The sequence below is a fragment of the Sinocyclocheilus grahami genome, unplaced genomic scaffold, assembly GCF_001515645.1.
Source record: "Sinocyclocheilus grahami isolate Dianchi unplaced genomic scaffold, SAMN03320097.WGS_v1.1 scaffold260.1, whole genome shotgun sequence".
In the NCBI taxonomy this organism is placed as follows: domain Eukaryota; kingdom Metazoa; phylum Chordata; class Actinopteri; order Cypriniformes; family Cyprinidae; genus Sinocyclocheilus; species Sinocyclocheilus grahami.
The window spans coordinates 224001-241869 of record NW_015505439.1 but is presented as its reverse complement, the minus strand read 5'-3'; the positions used below and the strand labels follow the sequence as shown (position 1 = coordinate 241869).

The 17869-nt window shown below is 35.3% G+C and overlaps 1 protein-coding gene and 1 pseudogene across 1 annotated transcript; one reads left to right on the top strand and one right to left on the bottom strand.

Annotated features, from left to right (window-relative positions):
• LOC107599101 (zinc finger protein 850-like) overlaps positions 1 to 11951 on the top strand; it is a 26448-nt pseudogene extending 14497 nt beyond the window's left edge.
• Positions 11952 to 14561: 2610 nt separating this feature from the next.
• LOC107599065 (aquaporin-12-like) lies at positions 14562 to 17624 on the bottom strand. The gene is made up of 3 exons (XM_016290545.1): positions 16992 to 17624; positions 14984 to 15100; positions 14562 to 14866 (listed from the first exon to the last, which is right to left on the bottom strand). Exons 1-3 carry the CDS (start codon positions 17587 to 17589, stop codon positions 14739 to 14741), a joined length of 843 nt encoding a protein of 280 aa, XP_016146031.1. The 5' UTR covers positions 17590 to 17624; the 3' UTR covers positions 14562 to 14738.
• Positions 17625 to 17869: the final 245 nt, after the last annotated feature.

The following is a 17869-nucleotide window of genomic DNA, read 5'->3' as shown; positions in this document are numbered from 1 at the left end:
GTGTGTGTGTGTGTGTGTGTGTGTGTGTGTGTGTGTGTGTGTGAATGAGCGTGCATGCGTGCATGTAGAAAACACAATTTTGGGGTCAGTCATTTTTTTTTGTTGTTGATATAAAAGAAAGCGATATTAAGAAATGTTGATCAACAAATCAGCACATTAGAATGATTTAGTAATGATGCTGAAAATTCAGCTTTGATAAATTACATTTTACAATATATGCACATAGAAAACAGTTATTTGAAATTGTAATAATATTTCACAATATTACTGTATTTATATCAAATAAATGCTGCCTTTGTGAGCATAAGAAATTTCCTTCAAAAACATAACAAGCAAAGTTTTAATTATTCCAAACTTTTAAACGGTAGTGCAAGTATTTGAAACACCTTACAATCAGGTACATAGACGCCTCATTAAAATTTTTTGCACTTGAAGAAATAAACAGTACTTTTTTAAAAATCTGTTGTTTTATTCTACATGAAACAAAAATACTAAGATCATCCAAATGGCTGAACACTGATCACTTTACAGAATTGATCATGGGTTATAAATATAAAGAATTGGGCATTTCTAAAATGGCTTTTTCAATATCTGACAAAACTATATTTATGTAACTATACTATATTAATACATGTTATGCAACAAGCTTTGCTATTTTTATTTTCTATCTTTCTACTGTCGAATCGCAATATACTCCAGTCCAGTAACGGGTAATGGGCGCAAATAAATGGAACGGATTACGGTTAATGACTTCAAGTTGACCCTTCCAATATGGCGGACGGCTTAGGTATAGCAGCCCATAGAAACAGTCGGCATAGCATATACCGTATTGACCCGAATATAAGATGATGTAAAATGGAAATGGAATAGAATATGAGGCAAATTTGCGTTTCATTCATTCAGTAATGAAACAAGCGAAGCCTTTATGAGTGAGTTATTGAATCATTCCTTCAGGAGATTCATTAAAAAAATGCTGATTCATCCAGTAATAGAACAAATAAAGTCTTTTTGAGTGAGACATTGAATCATTCGTACAAACTCGTTTAAAACTTGATCAGAAATCTCACAAAGTTTTTGCATTGTTATTTTTATCAAATAATTGATTTTGATTTTCAACACAAGAACTAATTATTTCAATAAAGGAGTTTGAAACATGAGCCATTAAAGAAGCATTCTTGCATATTTCACAAGGAACTGTGTTCTTTTATTTCCTTTTCTTTGCTTTGCGATGCTTGTCTATTGTCACTGAAGACTGCAGTAATGATGCTGAAAATTCAGCTTTGATCACAGAAATAAATTACAAATATATTCCAATAGAAATCTGAAATAGCGTTTTACAAGATCACTGTTTTTGATAATGTTTTGGATCAGCCATGGTGCACATACGAATATCTTTGAGTCCTTTATTTCTGTCTATTATCTGTCGAACCGCAATATTCTACACGCTCCAGTCCAGAGGCGCAAATGCACTACAAATCGGTTTGTCATCCACCACACAAATGAAAGAAGAACAATGCGATGGGCGCACCTTGTATCTAGGTTGTGGACGACTGGATTGTATAGATGGGGCGAGTAAAAATTATTATTTCTGATGCATCGCGTTCTTCAATTGAGCGATCACGATTCTTAAATCCCAAGATCGATCTGTGCGTTTTCGTTTAAGCGTGAATAAAACCTGAATGCCCATTATTTGAGGAGCCCCTGCTACCAAATACTGCATTAAGTTATGTGGTGTTTTAATAATGTTAATACTTGTTTTTTTACGCTCTTAAATTTGGCGTGACAGATCGCGAATCGTCTCTCGGTTCAAGCGCAGTGTCATTTCTTTCATTTTATTCTGTCCATCTTTTTCCTAAATAGTCTACTGCACTTCCGGTTTGAGGACGTTCCACTCAGAAATACCGAAAACAAATTATTTCAAATCGTAAATCATGTTCCCTGATAATACTCGTACATCATGGATGCGTGCGTCTATGTGACGTCTGCATTACATCTGCAAGACGTATTTTTTAGAGTGTTTGCTCATCTGCAATACATCTATAGAACGCTTCCTATCAGATGTCAAATAGACGTTTAGAAGATGTCTTTAAGATGTTTATGATTTAGAATTAATGTAAAACTGATATCTTAGAGACGTCTATCAGATGTTTGTTCACAGCAGATGCTTTCCAGATGAAGAGATCTTTAACAGACATCTTGCAGATGTACCTGGGTTGTGCTACAAATAATCCTTATTTGTTAGTTTTACTGAATGAACTGTAAATTTTCCTTCATGTCCTATTTTAAGACGTCAGGAGAATAATACGCTTGGTATTTTAATGTATTTAATTGTAATGGTATTTTAATTCTCCTTTCAGTCCGCTGCATGTTTTCCTCCTGATTATTTTCAGTTTTTTCTTTGTATTCCGCTGTATCAATATGAAAAAAAGACAATATATACTGTGCATTTGTGGTCTGTTCTCCCTATTTAATATATCCCATGAATGATGCACTAAGAATCTCTTGTTTTTGACTATTCTTATTATTGGCTTCATAAAGTGAACCTTTCCTTGATTGTTTACAGTTTAACGTAAGTTTCTCCCATAATTCGCAAAAAAAAAAAAAAAGGGGGGGTAGGAAAATTAACCATGTTTTTTGGCGGACCACAGTTTTACTACAAATACCACGGTTATACTGTAGTGTACCAAAACGTGTGGTTACCATGGTTTAGTTTTTTTCGTAGGAAAACAAAGGCTAATTTTGAAAGGGGAAAAGTGGATAGCACAAAATAAACGGCGCATATATATTTTGAAAAGAAGTTGAATTTCTATTTCTGGTTGTGCTACAAATAATCCTTATTTGTTAGTTTTACTGAATGAACTGTAAATTTTTCTTCATGTCCTATTTTAAGACGTCAGGAGAATAATACGCTTGGTATTTTAATGTATTTAATTGTAATGATATTTTAATTCTCCGCTGCATCTTTTCCTCCTGATTATTTTCTGTTTTTTCTTTGTATTCCGCTGTAACAATATGAAAAAAAGATAATATATACTGTGCATTTGTGGTCTGTTCTCCCTATTTAATATATCCCATGAATGATGCACTAAGAATCTCTTGTTTTTGACTATTCTTATTATTGGCTTCATAAAGTGAACCTTTCCTTGATTGTTTACAGTTTAACGTAAGTTTCTCCCATAATTCGCAAAAAAAAAAAAAAGGGGGTGTAGGAAAATTAACCATGTTTTTTGGCGGACCACAGTTTTACTACAAATACCACGGTTATACTGTAGTGTACCAAAACGTGTGGTTACCATGGTTTAGTTTTTTTCGTAGGAAAACAAAGGCTAATTTTGAAAGGGGAAAAGTGGATAGCACAAAATAAACGGCGCATATATATTTTGAAAAGAAGTTGAATTTCTATTTCTGTTATAAAAAAATTTTTCACATTTTTTCTCTTTTTTTTCTCCTAAGATTTTTTGTTGTTGTTGTCTTTTACTTGATTTTCAGACCTGATGGATGAGAACAGCGAGAATGAAGAACTGAATGAAGTGGAGGAGAAACTGGAGAACAACCGGAGCCGAGGCCAGCGTGGAAAGATTTTCAACTACAAACACAATCTGCAGGTTCACATGAGAGTTCATACTGGAGAGAAGCCATTCATGTGCGATTTATTGTGGAAAGAATGTCAAATAGGGCTGCATGATAAATCGAAATGGAATCGAGATCGCGATTCGACAGAAGCTGCGATTGTCACGCGTATCTTTCAGTGAAGCACGGTTCTGTGATCAGTAGTAAATCTCCATCTGAAGGCCAGAGAAACTCCAAATACGCCTCGCAGAAGAAACCCAGAAAATGCCTATCGCTGCAGCTGAATAAACAGAAGATTCAACTGCTTTCATTGATTCAACATGACTAATAAACACACGACTACGGCAATATACGGTTTATCTGAGTTCGTCTTATTATAATTTTCATTAAAATAAAGTATATTTATGATGCAATGCCTTTATCACTGCTTAAATACTATGAAATATGTTGCGTGTCTTATTCTGTGTAAGAAGCCACATCATCTCACAGAAGGATTTATTTCAAACACTCGACTGACGTTATGAAGTGAGTTTGGAGTAAAAATTTGTTATTAAATGTGGTATTTTCACATGCTTTCAGATGGAGCAGCATTTACTACACAGAGCCGTAGTTCACTGAGAAGCTATGCAAACAGCTGTCATTATCGCCAACGATTTCATAATCGCGCAATAAAATCGTCTGCGATTTTTTTTGCGTAACTTGTCAGTGAACTACGGCTATGTGTAGTAAATGCTGCTCCATCTGAAAGCACGAGATGATGATTTACTGCTGATTACAGAACCGGCTTTACTAACAAAATGCGCATGACATTCGATTAATCGTGCAGCCCTAGTGTCAAATACGAAAGAAACTTTCAAGAACACCAGCGAACCCACACGGGAGAGAGACCCTATTCATGTATTCATTGCGGAAAGAGTTTTGCTAATAGAAAAACCTTCAAGATCCACACCAGGATCCACACTGGAGAGAAGCCTTTCACATGCGATCTGCGTGAAAGGAGATTCACACAGGCAAGATCTCTCAAATCGCATCTGCGTTCTCACTCTGGAGAAAGACCGTTTAACTGCGATCAGTGCGGGAAAAACATTTTTTACAGCGTTATCCCTGAGGAAGCACTTGAAAATTCACACACAGGAGAAACCTCACTTGTGTCCGTTGTGTGGAAAAGGTTTCACAGAGCTTGGATCTTTAATAGTGCACCAGAAAAGACACAACGGTCTGAAAAATCACATAAGCAGCGAGTGTGGGAAGTCGTTTGTTACAAATAGTGAACTGAAAGTGCACCAGAAAGCTCACACTGGAGAAAAACCTTTCAAGTCTTCATGCTGCGATAAGAGATTCAATCTGAAACCACACGAGAGGATCCACACCAGAGAGAAACCATATCACTGCACTCCACGCGGGAAGAGCTTCAGTCAGTTCGCTTCTCTTCTCAGGCATAAAAACACTAATATCTGTAATAAGTTGCAAGTTTTTGACAAAGCCTGATGATTCATGTAATCAGACATGTTTTGGAAGTCATTGGACTGTTGGAAGCTATGTGAATAACATATCAATCTATGATTAAATTGACATTTTTTTTAAAGCATGTTATTGAACAAATCATTGATGATTTTTAATCAAAATGTCACAGTATGCTCCAGTTCAGCCAATCATTTTCAGATCCAGTGCAGGTGTGTCTTCCAGTGTTTCTATGCTATTATATGATTGTTTCTGTTTAGAGTTATAATATTACGTAAATTGTCATGTTTGGCTCGGCATAAAATCTGTGTTATTTAAGAGTAACCAACTGGTTCATTTTTTAAAAAGTTGTTAGGGTCCCCTACTTTCAAAGCCTTTCTCTATTTGGTCACATTGTGAGTATTTGCAGCAATATTCTACAAGAATTAGCTATCAGAACAGCATTTATTCATTAATCTGTGACAAACCATGTTTCATATAAAACACACACAAAAAATATTTGTTAAAATCAGTTAGTACATTATTTGTTTCTTAAGCTGATTTTTACATTTGTGTGGACAGTCTGATTGAAATTTCTATATTTTTCTTTACTTCCTATTTTCCATAATGTATATTCTTCTTTATTTTCCATATGTTCTACAAACTTGCAATTGTTGAGTTAAATTGAGCAGCAGGTTTCATCCATAGTCTGTCCGTTTAAACGTATTTACTATAATGTAGCTAGCTTTGCAGCAGGGCGTTTCTTTACTTCTTTTCTTCTGTTGAGATGCTCTGGCTTGCTTGTAAATCAATAAAGCGAGAGATCCGTCTCATTCATTTTCTAGTAATTATGTATTCAATACTCATTTTATCAATAACTTTTATTGTGTATTTTTTATGGTCAACTGATGCTACTTACATCAAGAGTTAATCGATTCCTAATTTTGGTAATGATTGCTTTTTAGACTTCCCATGTTTTAAATTTCATGATAAATAAAGCCTTTAAATGCCTAATAAATAATTTTCACCCTACACATGACTGAAATTGAATGTGCTCGTTTGTGTACATTAACCGTTTTAGCTTTATTTTTGTATATATTACAAATGTTCTGTCCTTGTGAGCAGTATTTGGCGCGTTTTTGTAAACTTTTTATTAATTAAACATGCATTCAAAAATACAAGTGTGACAGAACATATGCCAAGAAAAAGAGCCAGGGGTTGCGTTTAAAAAAAACAAACGTTATTCTCGCATCGCCGTCACCACTAGTTTCCTTCCTCATTCAGTTCAGCGCGTTTGCTGTGTCTTCTGAGGTGAGTTGAGCAGTGCATATTTCGCTCATTTACACATCCTTAAAAAACACTTTAAACAGTTTGCTTAATCAACATCCTACGAGGTTATTTCTAAATTGCTTTCATCGGATAAAACACTATATATGCGCCTGTTCTGGAGTCTGCAGACTGATTTAGTTGAACAGGAAACTAAAGTCATGCAGACATGAAGGATTTCCTGTTTTGTTTTTTTTAAGCTTGTGTGTTAAATCTTTAGAGTGATATAATGTTAGCGTTATTGAATGTTGAACGTCAGTGCTTGATCTGTGATCGTCGTGCTTTGAACATAAATGCTGACATATTTACTAAAATGTAGCTTTGCTTGTCGTGTGACACAGCAGCCACAATAGCACTGTATAACTGATATAGGCTTATGTTTTATTTTATTTTTATTCGAAATATTTCCAAACGTGGTTAACTATATCAGGAAATATCTCGATTTTCAAAAATATAAGTAAATGCGTTTTGCACCAGATTGTTATTTGATCTATAATGGGTGATGGGCAAAGTAGAGGTAATCTATTAACTACACATAAAAACCCGACTTTTTACTTAAGTACCAGATATGGGTGTCATGCTATAAAATATTTTTAATACGACTGACTTTGTATTTAATGTGAATTTAATAACAAAATTGCAAGTTACTAACATTTTCACTTCAGACTAGCCAGAGATGCGGCACTCTCAAAAACTCCCATTTAAATCACTGAAGCGGTTTACACTGTGATACACTTTATAATTCCGTCAGCAAGCAAGAGAACAAAACACCGCGTTTCAGCGATGACTCGTCTGAACGTCTCTGATTGGCCACTGTCCAAATACCCACACTTGCAGTCTTGGCCACTTGAGAGCATGTGCGCAAGACTGTCCCAGGTCTTAAAAATGCCAAAGCGCTGTGCCTTTAAAGCACACTAAACCCATCTCGAATACCGCTCCGGAGCGCTATTCGAGGGTTAGTGTATCCTATCATGCATCCTGTTCTGGAAATAAATAGTGAGACTTTTTTTGCCAAGATCGTGCGAGAGGTCACGGAAACCTTTCCAATGCAAGTTAAATATGAATTATAATAAGATATTACATATAATTTGGTAGTAAAACAAAGTGCTACACATTTTATTGCTGCATAGATTTATTTTTGTACAACATTTGCAACTGCTTTTTATCACTTAATTAAATTGTGTCATCTATAGGGAACAGACATTTAGAAGTTGATTTTAAAATTTCAAAAGTATTGAAAATAATAAAAAAAAACTCTGTAAACAATTTGCGTTTTTACAACACTGTAAGTGTGTCCCATCAGGTAATGAATAGTTGTACACACATTTGTGGTCTTCATGCTCACTTGAACACTTGGGCTAAATATAGGAAATACGTCATATAAGTAGTCAAGGGCATGACGCCTCTTGCGTCTGCTGCTGGGGCGGCTGAGAAGGTCCGCTGTCATTATACTGTACAGTACGAGAGCGAGAGCGGCCTCTAGAGGTGGAAATCACTGACAGCACGTGCTGTTTGTTTTGACATGCGACACTGCGCGCTGCACAGAGCGGGACACTTCAGATGCGCCGATTTAAAACAGACAACGAAACGGTGTGTACACAGTACAGTATAGTGCACGTTTTCATATCATTACTAAGTAATACATTTGTTGACTAGATGCTACATTAGTGGAGAAAGGACAGCAGTATGTTTGCTAGCAAGGCTCAGATGACGCTAGGCCTGTCACGATAACAACTTTTTGTTGTGAGATATATTGCCCCAGAAATAATTGTGATAAGCGATATTATTGTCATTTTAAAGAGCATTTTATGCCACTGAACATATAATCATAATATAAAAGCATAATTATGCAAGAAGGCTAACACACTTCCAAATGACAACAAACTTTACATTTTTAAGAATATTTAGATCATGGACATTAAGTATCAAAATATTAGATACTTTAAAAAACTTGAATAAATAGTAAATAAACATTTTCTAACAAAAAGTGCAAAGTAACAAGTAGGAAAAAAAATGCACAAAGAACTTGTATGGAGATTTTTCCATCTACAGAGTTTTCCCTGTAAATTAAGGGTGCACACTATTGCTGAAAAACACAATCACTACTTGTCCGTATGCACAAAGGCACAGATCCCTAAACAAGGCCATTTCTGCAGATTAAACTTTTTTGTAGAAGCATTTTTTAAATTTGAATTAGCACCGACTACACTACGTTATGCACGAGAACCTGCAAAAAACAGAGGTGCAAGTGGAATGCAAAAAACACGGTGACATTAATTTTTAAGTAAATATAATGGGCGATATATTGCGTCACCAAAAATTATTGCGGTCATGTACATATATTGTGCGATAAGTCGATATATTGATTATTGCGACAGGCCTAGATGACGCAAACATTAGCAGCACCTGAAGCGGTTAAAACAATGTGAACAAAACGCATGCAAGTCTGACCCTAATATTTAATGTCACGATTGTTACCATCTATTTGCATTAGTTTACATCCAGATACATTAATGCATTTGTTAGCCAGTGAAGTTGCAGATTTAAAGCTGTGACGTGAGAAAACACATTGATATGTTCATTTAGCTGACAGAAATCCTGCCGTGCCACAGAGCGCACTCACACCGTTTTACATTAAATTACATTATATTTGTCCCAATTGTTGTTAATGTACATAAAGACTTCACCCTGGACTGGAAGATTGTGTAGTGATTTTTCAGTGAAACTTTCTGTCTTTCTGTGGCTCTAATAAAGTCTGTATGCTTCATATAGAGCTATAATATAGATCGCGCTTTTTCTTTATGTTTGTTCTGTTTTTTTAAACACTGAACTTCAAACTCAAACTCACTCTTTTTGTGCGACTGCCATATTTTGATTACATAATCATCAAGTGTTGTAGAATAGAAGCAATTAAAGTGTGAGAGCATACATACAGTCTCCATATGGATGTAATTTCAATGCAGTGGCCTTTGTGTAAATATTTAAAGGGGTCATATGATGCGATTTCAAGTTTTCCTTTCTCTTTGGAGTGTTACAAGCTGATTGTGCATAGATAAGATCCCTGAAGTTGCAAAGACTAAAGTCTCAAAACCAAAGAGATATTCTTTATCAAAGTTAAGACTCTGCCACACCCCCCTAAAACGGCTCGTTCTAACACGCCCCCACATATCTACCTCCATTACATTTCCAACGAGTGCTTGTGGTGTGCAATGTTAATGTATTTGGTCTTGGCGGAATATATCTGCTATACTGCTGCTGAATTGCTGCTGCTGTTGGTTATTGCTGTAGTTGTAGATTATTGCTGCTGCCAATGTATACGGGGATACGGTGCTGTGAGTATTTAAGACATACTGCTGCTGCACAAATAGCATATAAAATAACCCCGTAGCAGATCTATACAGGTGGAGCTGGGGAAGGTGGAGGGTTTCAGAGAACTCTGAAAGCGCACTGCAGGAATCTCTAGTGAATGCTAGCCAGCTATATAAATGCAAGGCAGTAAGCTCATTGGCTGCATATGCAGCATGAACCAATCAGCTTGTGCCAAGTCGTTTAACTTTCTGAATATCATCAGTTACGTTAACAACCCGTCAGCCTGCGCCATCTAGAGTTTCATGACTAAACTATATATTTATTCATTAATCTGTGACGAACCATGTTTCATATAAATCACAAACAAAATAGTTATGTTAAAGTCAATTAGCAGATTATTTGTTTCTTAAATAGATTTTTACATTTGTGTGGACATTTTTCTTTACTTCTTATTTTCCACATGTTCTATTTGCAGTTTTTGGCCTTCAGTATTTTCTGTGTACGTGGCTAAAACCGGTTAGAACTAGTTTGAAGAGATAAAACTGAAGGTCAAAGTAGATCTTGCACAGCCTTTCCCAGTAAAACAGAGATGATTTGCCTGATTTGCCTCCTGTCTCTCTGTTAGATTGACCATTCTTGCAAGAATTAAAGGATCAAAAAGAAGGTTTTTCATTCTCAGTTTCACATTTAATTACAGATTTAGAATTTTACCACGTGAGAATATGACAGAACCCTGCCAGATGAAACGCACTGAAGAACAAACAGGTTGGTGTTTATTCTTGATCCTTCATTAATGAGGCTGAAGATCAATAAGAATATAAAGCTTCGAGCAGTTTGTATGACTTAGATTTGTTGTAATAGGAAAAATATATAATGCTGTGAAATAATATAGTTGAAGCAGCATAAGGACGCTTTCTATAAAGAGAGTGCATTTTTTCAGCAAAATTAATTTATGTTAGACAATTGTGGAGTTGATTTAATAGTTCTCACTATAAAAACAGGATTTGTGCCTGTAATGTAATAAAAAACGGGAAGATCATTGTTCCTCGTTCACGGAAAGTTGCAGAGATATTTAAATTATTAAAAATACATCATAGCAATTGTCTACTTCCCACTGTTACATCAGGGTTCACTTTTATGTCCTTTCTTTACTCATTTCTGTCTGTGATTTACTGAAAATCAAACATTTTACTTTTATTTCAGAGTTGATTGATGAAATTGAGGAGAATGATGAAGAACTGGATGAAAAGGAGGAGAAACCGAGTCGCTCTCAAACCAAACGGAAAGATTTAAAGAAAAGAAAAGCAAAGAAATCTTTCACCTGCACTCAGTGTGGCAAGGGATTCAGTCAGTTTGGAAATCTGAAATCCCATGAGAGGATCCACACTGGAGAGAAACCGTACACATGCGATCAGTGCGGGAAGAGTTGTACACAATCATCAAAACTTAAGGAGCACATGAACATCCACACTAGAGAGAAGCTGCATGAATGTGATCAGTGCGGAAAAACATTTTTGTGGGCTTCAAACCTGAAGGAGCACCTGAGAATTCATACGAAGGAGAAACCATATTCATGTTCTTTGTGTGGAAAGAGTTTTTCACTGCCGCAAAGTTTAAAAGAACATCAGAAGATACACACTGGTGTGAGAGATTATATGTGCTTTGAGTGTGGGAAGACCTTCCTTAAAGCTGAAAATTTAAAACTGCACCAGAGGATTCACACCGGAGAGAAACCTTACATGTGTTCGCACTGCGACAAGAGATTCAGTCGGTCAGGAAACCTGAAAAAACACGAGAGGATCCACACTGGAGAGAAACCTTATTACTGCACTACATGCGAGAAGTGTTTCACTCAATTATCTACTTTACACACACATACAAAAAATATTCACAGTAAGTAGATCATCTTCAGATCAAGCATTTTCAGGTCTGACGCCGCGTTTTCACCAAACGTGAAACAATAATGCCAGTGGTGTAGCAAGTCTGCCCCGGGCCCATATGCAAAAAAAAATGTTATTAGTTAAGGGCTCCAACACTGTAAACTTCACTTATTCTTGTCTTTTCTGAGGCAAATAACGTTACGTGACTATTCACAAGCTTTTTGATTGACGGTATAAATGCTTGTAAATAATATGTAACGTTTTTTTACTGTTAATGTAACACGATAAGTCTCAGCCTTTAAGTTCTGTTGATTTTTTATTTGGTGTTTGCAAACAGTGATGACGGTTTTTGTGGGCGGAGTCTATCAGGTGGCACAAAATGACAGTTTTAAAGTAGCATTCTACGGAAACCATGGAATTAAAAAAGTAACTTTGAGTTTGTAATTCAAAATTCTGACTTTTTTCTCGCAATTCCGAGATTATATTTCACAATTCTGATAAGAAAAATAAACTCGTCATTCTCTCTTTTCCCCTCAGCTCAGAATCATGACTTTATAATCCCACACTTCTGGCTTCTACAACTGATTTTTTGCTTTATTATATTTTATATAAATAATGTATATTGTCAAAGTCATTCGTGTCGGTATACTGGCACAATAAGTTAAATATATAAATAAAATCTATGATGTTTATTTTAACTCTGCCTCAGTCCTTAGACTGATATTTTATGGCCAAAATGCATTTTTGAGCTCAATATATAAATTACAAAAAAAAACAAAAAAAACAATGCCAACACATTATAATGTAATATAAAGGAAACGGCGCTGAGGTTCGCTTTATTTGAACCAGATACTGAAGCAGTCACGTGGTTTTCAGGCGAATGAAGCTTCGGACGTCATAGATAACATGCTTTTCTCAAAACGAATCAAGCTCCAATGCAGTGCTTCAATGTGAAATGTGTTGTTGTTTTTTTTATACAAGCTTCAGTGTTGAACTTAACATCACTTTAACATTTTTTTTATTTTTAAAGCTTGTGTGTTAAATCTTTAGAGTGATAATGTTAGCGTTATTAAATGTTGAACGTCAGTGCTCGATCTGTGAGCGTCGTGTTTAGAACATATGTTGACATATTTACTAAAATGTAGCTAGCTTTGCTTCTTTTCTTCTGTTGAGATGCTCTGGCTTGCTAGTAAACCAATAAAGAGAGAGATCCGTCTCATTCATTTTCTAGTAATTATGTATTAAGTCAGTTTTGTAGTCTGTTGTTCTCATAAAGTTACTTTGCGGTTGTGAGAAAAAACACACCTCACCCACACACTGTGTTTCAAACAGCAGAATTAACCACAGAGGCATTGAGTTCAGGCCCCACTTTACTGCCCTCAAAAACAACTCAGGCTCCACTTAAGCACGTTAAATGAACAGCGTTTTAATGCATTTGTATCTATTCAGGTCAGAGTAATACTACAGAAACCTCATGCCTGTTGTGATGACTTTATGTCGGCTACAACGCCAACATATCTACTCAAACAAACAGAGAGAACCTGTCGAAAGTAACAATAACTTGTGAAAGATTGGTTAGAATGATTCAAACCAATCAGTAACGCCTGAGCTCAGGAGTCTCTTTAAACGATTCAATAAAAGATTCGATTCAAACGAGTCATTTGTTCGTGAATCGAACAAAACGGCTAGCGAGGAAATTAAAAAAGCCGTGAGAAACGACACACAAAAATGTATATGCCGTTTTAACCTGTAAATTGGTACAAAACTAGTACATATATAAGGTAATGAATTAAAAAGTGCTTTACTGCCCTCAAAAACAACTCAGGCTCCACTTAAGCACGTTAAATGAACAGCGTTTTAATGCATTTGTATCTATTCAGGTCAGTGTAATACTACAGAAACCTCATGCCTGTTGTGATGACTTTATGTCGGCTACAACGCCAACATATCTACTCAAACAAACAGAGAGAACCTGCTGAAAGTAACAATAACTTGTGAAAGATTGGTCAGAATGATTCAAACCAATCAGTAACGCCTGAGCTCAGGAGTCTCTTTAAACGATTCAATAAAAGATTCGATTCAAACGAGTCATTTGTTCGTGAATCGAACAAAACGGCTAGCGAGGAAATTAAAAAAGCCGTGAGAAACGACACACAAAAATGTATATGCCGTTTTAACCTGTAAATTGGTACAAAACTAGTACATATATAAGGTAATGAATTAAAAAGTAAAAACTAAAAAGGCCTACGAAAATTAAAAATACTTTTCTAGTACTTACCACACTGGCTAAGTGAAAAAAATCCTTTCTAAATTGTACTTGATTACATCAGAGTCGGTCTGAATGTATAAAGACAGTGACCTCTGCTGGTGAGAATAAGTTACTGACTGTAGCGCTAACAAGTAATCTGATGGTTTTAGTTTTTACAAAGACCAAAGATAAACCTAACAATAGATGAAACACACACACACACAATATATATATATATATATATATATATATATATATATAGTAGTCAACATTTGAAGTGGATCAAAAAAGTTCATCAAAATTGTCCTAAAACAAGAACGGTTATTGTTTTGGTTTTTGGACAACTTTGATGAAAGGTTTTGATCCACTTCAGATGTTGACTACTAATATATATATATATATTTGTGTGTGTGTGTGTGTGTATATATATATATATATATAGTGTTTTGCTATTTTTGTTGTTCTGCTGCACTCAAATCAAATATAGGCTACTGTTGTTAGAATAAATGTAGATAAGCACATCAAGACTGCATGGTGAGCGTCGTTACCTTTTGTTCTACAAATATCATGTTAAAAATGTTTATTCTGTATTTTCTAAACTAGGCCAGTATAAAGAAGAACAGCAATTATGAAAGACTAAAAATATGTACAAATAATTTTATTACACTGTGGCATACTTTGAATGTTTAATCAAAGTGGCATTTATAGGCAACCCATCACAATTTACTTGTACTTTTGCACGATTTTTCCTTTTCCCCCTTATTCAATATTTTTCTTTATGTTTTTGCTATATATTAAATATAATATTCTTTGGCTTCTAGATGTTAGTAGTAATTTCACATAAGACGAGGGGTTTGCTGAAACTGGCTGCAGAGCAACCGAACAGAGACGTTGCACCAGTTCAACTGTAGAGTGTTTTGTGACTATGAAATACGGTTTGTGAAGTGTCTGTGTTTACGGTCTCTTCAGCTGGTCTTCTCTTCAGAAGTTTTCCCTTTGGGAACCCGGAAACGTGTTTTCTTGGAGTAAAGGAGATTCCTGCTGAACAGCAGTGGAATGTTTCCCAAATACAGGAAGAGCGCGAGAGTCATGCCTAAAAGAATACACAATTTACAACAACAAAACATCTCGGGAACACCAGCAGCCTGGTTTGAACTGTACAAGTTCTATTTTAATATTTTCTTGGCATTAAAGAACATTAAAGACTCACCCATCAGAGGCCCGAGCCAGTAGACGAGAGAATACGCTAGGAAAGTGTGTCCCGGACAGGTGAATGTCATGGCATAAGCCAGAGATGGATTCACATATCCAGACGTGTAGTTATTTCCTGGTGTGAGAGACATTTGTGAGGATGAAGGAGCTAAAATACTTCACCACTGAACAGCTTCTCCTGAGTGAAAAACAGCTCTAGACACTACTCTAGTACTTGCATAACAGTGCAATTGATTTTCTAATCAAACTTTATTTTAATATATACATTTTAAACCTAGATTTTAATTTAATATATGCATTTGAAATGTACAATCTTTATTTAATATGCATTTAACATTTTCAGCCTTTATTTAATATATGCATAATACTGTATATCTACAATTTGTAATTTAATATACATATTTTAAACATACAAACCTAATTTAATATATGCATTTGAAATCTATGATCTTTAATATTTGAAATCTACGATTTTTTATTTAATATATGAATTTAAACGCGCAATTCTAATTTATTATATGAATTTTAAATCTACAATCTTTATTTAAAATGAACATTTGAAATCTACATTTTTAATGTAATAATTTTATTATTATTTAAAATATGAATTTGAAATCTACAATTTTACTGAATTTATACATTTTTAATGCAAAATCCTTAATATGTGCACTTAAAATCTACAATGTTTAATTTTATATATGCAGTTCAACGTGCAATTCTTATCTACAATTTTTAATTTAATATGTATTTAAAATCTACAATTTATATTGTATATTTGTATATTTAATATATGCATTTTAAATGCAAAATCCTTAATGTATGCATTTTAAATCTACTTTTTATTCATTATATGCATTTTAAATAGTTAATGTATTTTAATGTAATTTACCATTTTTATTGTGTTTTTTGTTTTCTAATGTATTTTAAATAAACAATCCTAATTTAATATATGCATTTGAAATCTACAATCTTTAATATTTGAAATCTACAATTTTTAAATTAACATATGCATTTTATATGCACAATCCTTATACACATTTTTAACCTATATTTTTTTATATAATATATGCGCTTTATTTATGTAATACATTTAATACATGCATTTTGAATCTACAATTTTCTATGCATACATTTTAAATCTGTTTATTTAATATATGTATTTTTACTAGAACTAAACTCATTATTTAATATATGCATTTTAAATGCAAAATTCTTATTTAATATATGCATTCTACAATCCATCTACAATATTTTTAAATATGCATTTTAAATGTATAATCGTTATTTAATGTGTGTTTGAAATCTAGTGTTTAATTTAATACAAGCATTTGTGACCCTGCAGCACAAAAGCAGTGTTAAGTCGCTGGGGGATATTTGTAGCAATAGTCAACAATACATTGTTTGGGTCAAAATTATAAATTTTTCTTTTATGCCAAAAATCATTAGGATATTAAGTAAAGATCATGTTCCATGAAGATATTTTGTAAATGTCCTACTGTAAATATATCAAAACTTAATGTGCATTTGTGTCCCTGCAGCACAAAAGCAGTAAGTCGCTGGGGGATATTTGTAGCAATAGTCAACAATACATTGTTTGGGTCAAAATTATAAATTTTTCTTTTATGCCAAAAATCATTAGGATATTAAGTAAAGATCATGTTCCATGAAGATATTTTGTAAATGTCCTACTGTAAATATATCAAAACTTAATGTTTGATTAGTAATATGCATTGCTAAGAACTTCATTTGAACAACTTTAAAGATGATTTTCTCAATATTTAGATGTTTTGCACCCTCAGATTCCAGATTTTCAAATAGTTGTATCTCAACCAAATATTGTCCTATCCTAACAAACCATACATCAATGGAAATATTATTTATTCAGCTTTCAGCTGATGTATGAATCTCAATTTCGAGAAATTTACCTTTATGATTGGTTTTGTGCTCCAGAGTCACAAATTAAATCCACAATCATTATTTAACATCTGCATTTTAGAAGTAATCACCTGCATAGGAAATGAGCGTCAGCAGCACAGAGAATATGGGAATCCTCAGCAGCTGTGACCTGTTCTTCAGGACGAGGTAAACCAAGTGAAAGGTCAGGGCTCCAAGGGCTTCGGCGAAGACTCCCTGCAGCGGCGGGACCTTCAGCGACGTGCTGCACTCAGACATCATCAGGTTCTTGATCATGTGCATGTCGGTCAGCTCCATCTGCCAGTACTTACCGGCGACCAGGAGCGCAACGTAAGCGCCGAGTAACTGCGCCGCCACGCTGAGGACAGCCGCCACGGCGCCGGTGTCTTTCTGCAGGAGTCCCATGAGCGTCACCGACGGGTTTCCACTCACGCCCTGCATGATGATGCCGTGGACGGTGATGGATATGAAAAGCATAGTAATGGCGACGTCGGGCCCAAGAGCCCCGGCCCACTGGCCAACCTCCGCGATGGTGTCCACCTCCAGTCTACAGGCGGAGAGAGCGAAAGCGGCGATTAACTCGGTCAGGAACGTCCATCTCGGCCGCCAGCGTGTGACCAGCACCCGTCCGACCGCGCTCACGCCGACTATGGCTAAAAAGTAGCCTAGTGAAGCATTAAGGCCTGACATGCTGGTGTTCAGATGGCTGTGCTGGACAGAAAGAAAGATCTGAGCTCACCAGTGCTGTATTTGCTCACAGCATGTGATAACGTGGCACACGGACATGCCATGCTCTTATCAAAGGGGATTTTAGGCACACTTTAGGCCAGAAAAACACACTGACCTATTCAAGGCCACTTTGAAAAAAGGCTGTTTGCTTTGACTCCCTCTAGTGGATGAGACTGGATGTCATTGTTTAAACTGGGCTATTGTTGCTCAATCATCTTTGTACAAATATATTCAATTTGTG

Bases quoted from the DNA above. Each gene is read 5' to 3' on its own strand.
- LOC107599065 (XM_016290545.1), bottom strand. From the start codon at position 17,589: ATGTCAGGCCTTAATGCTTCACTAGGCTACTTTTTAGCCATAGTCGGC. The intron at 15,101-16,991 runs GTGATTACTTCT...CTCTCACACCAG, and splicing joins GACGCTCATTTCCTATGCAG to GAAATAACTACACGTCTGGA. The intron at 14,867-14,983 runs GTGAGTCTTTAA...GTATTCTTTTAG, and splicing joins CTGGCTCGGGCCTCTGATGG to GCATGACTCTCGCGCTCTTC.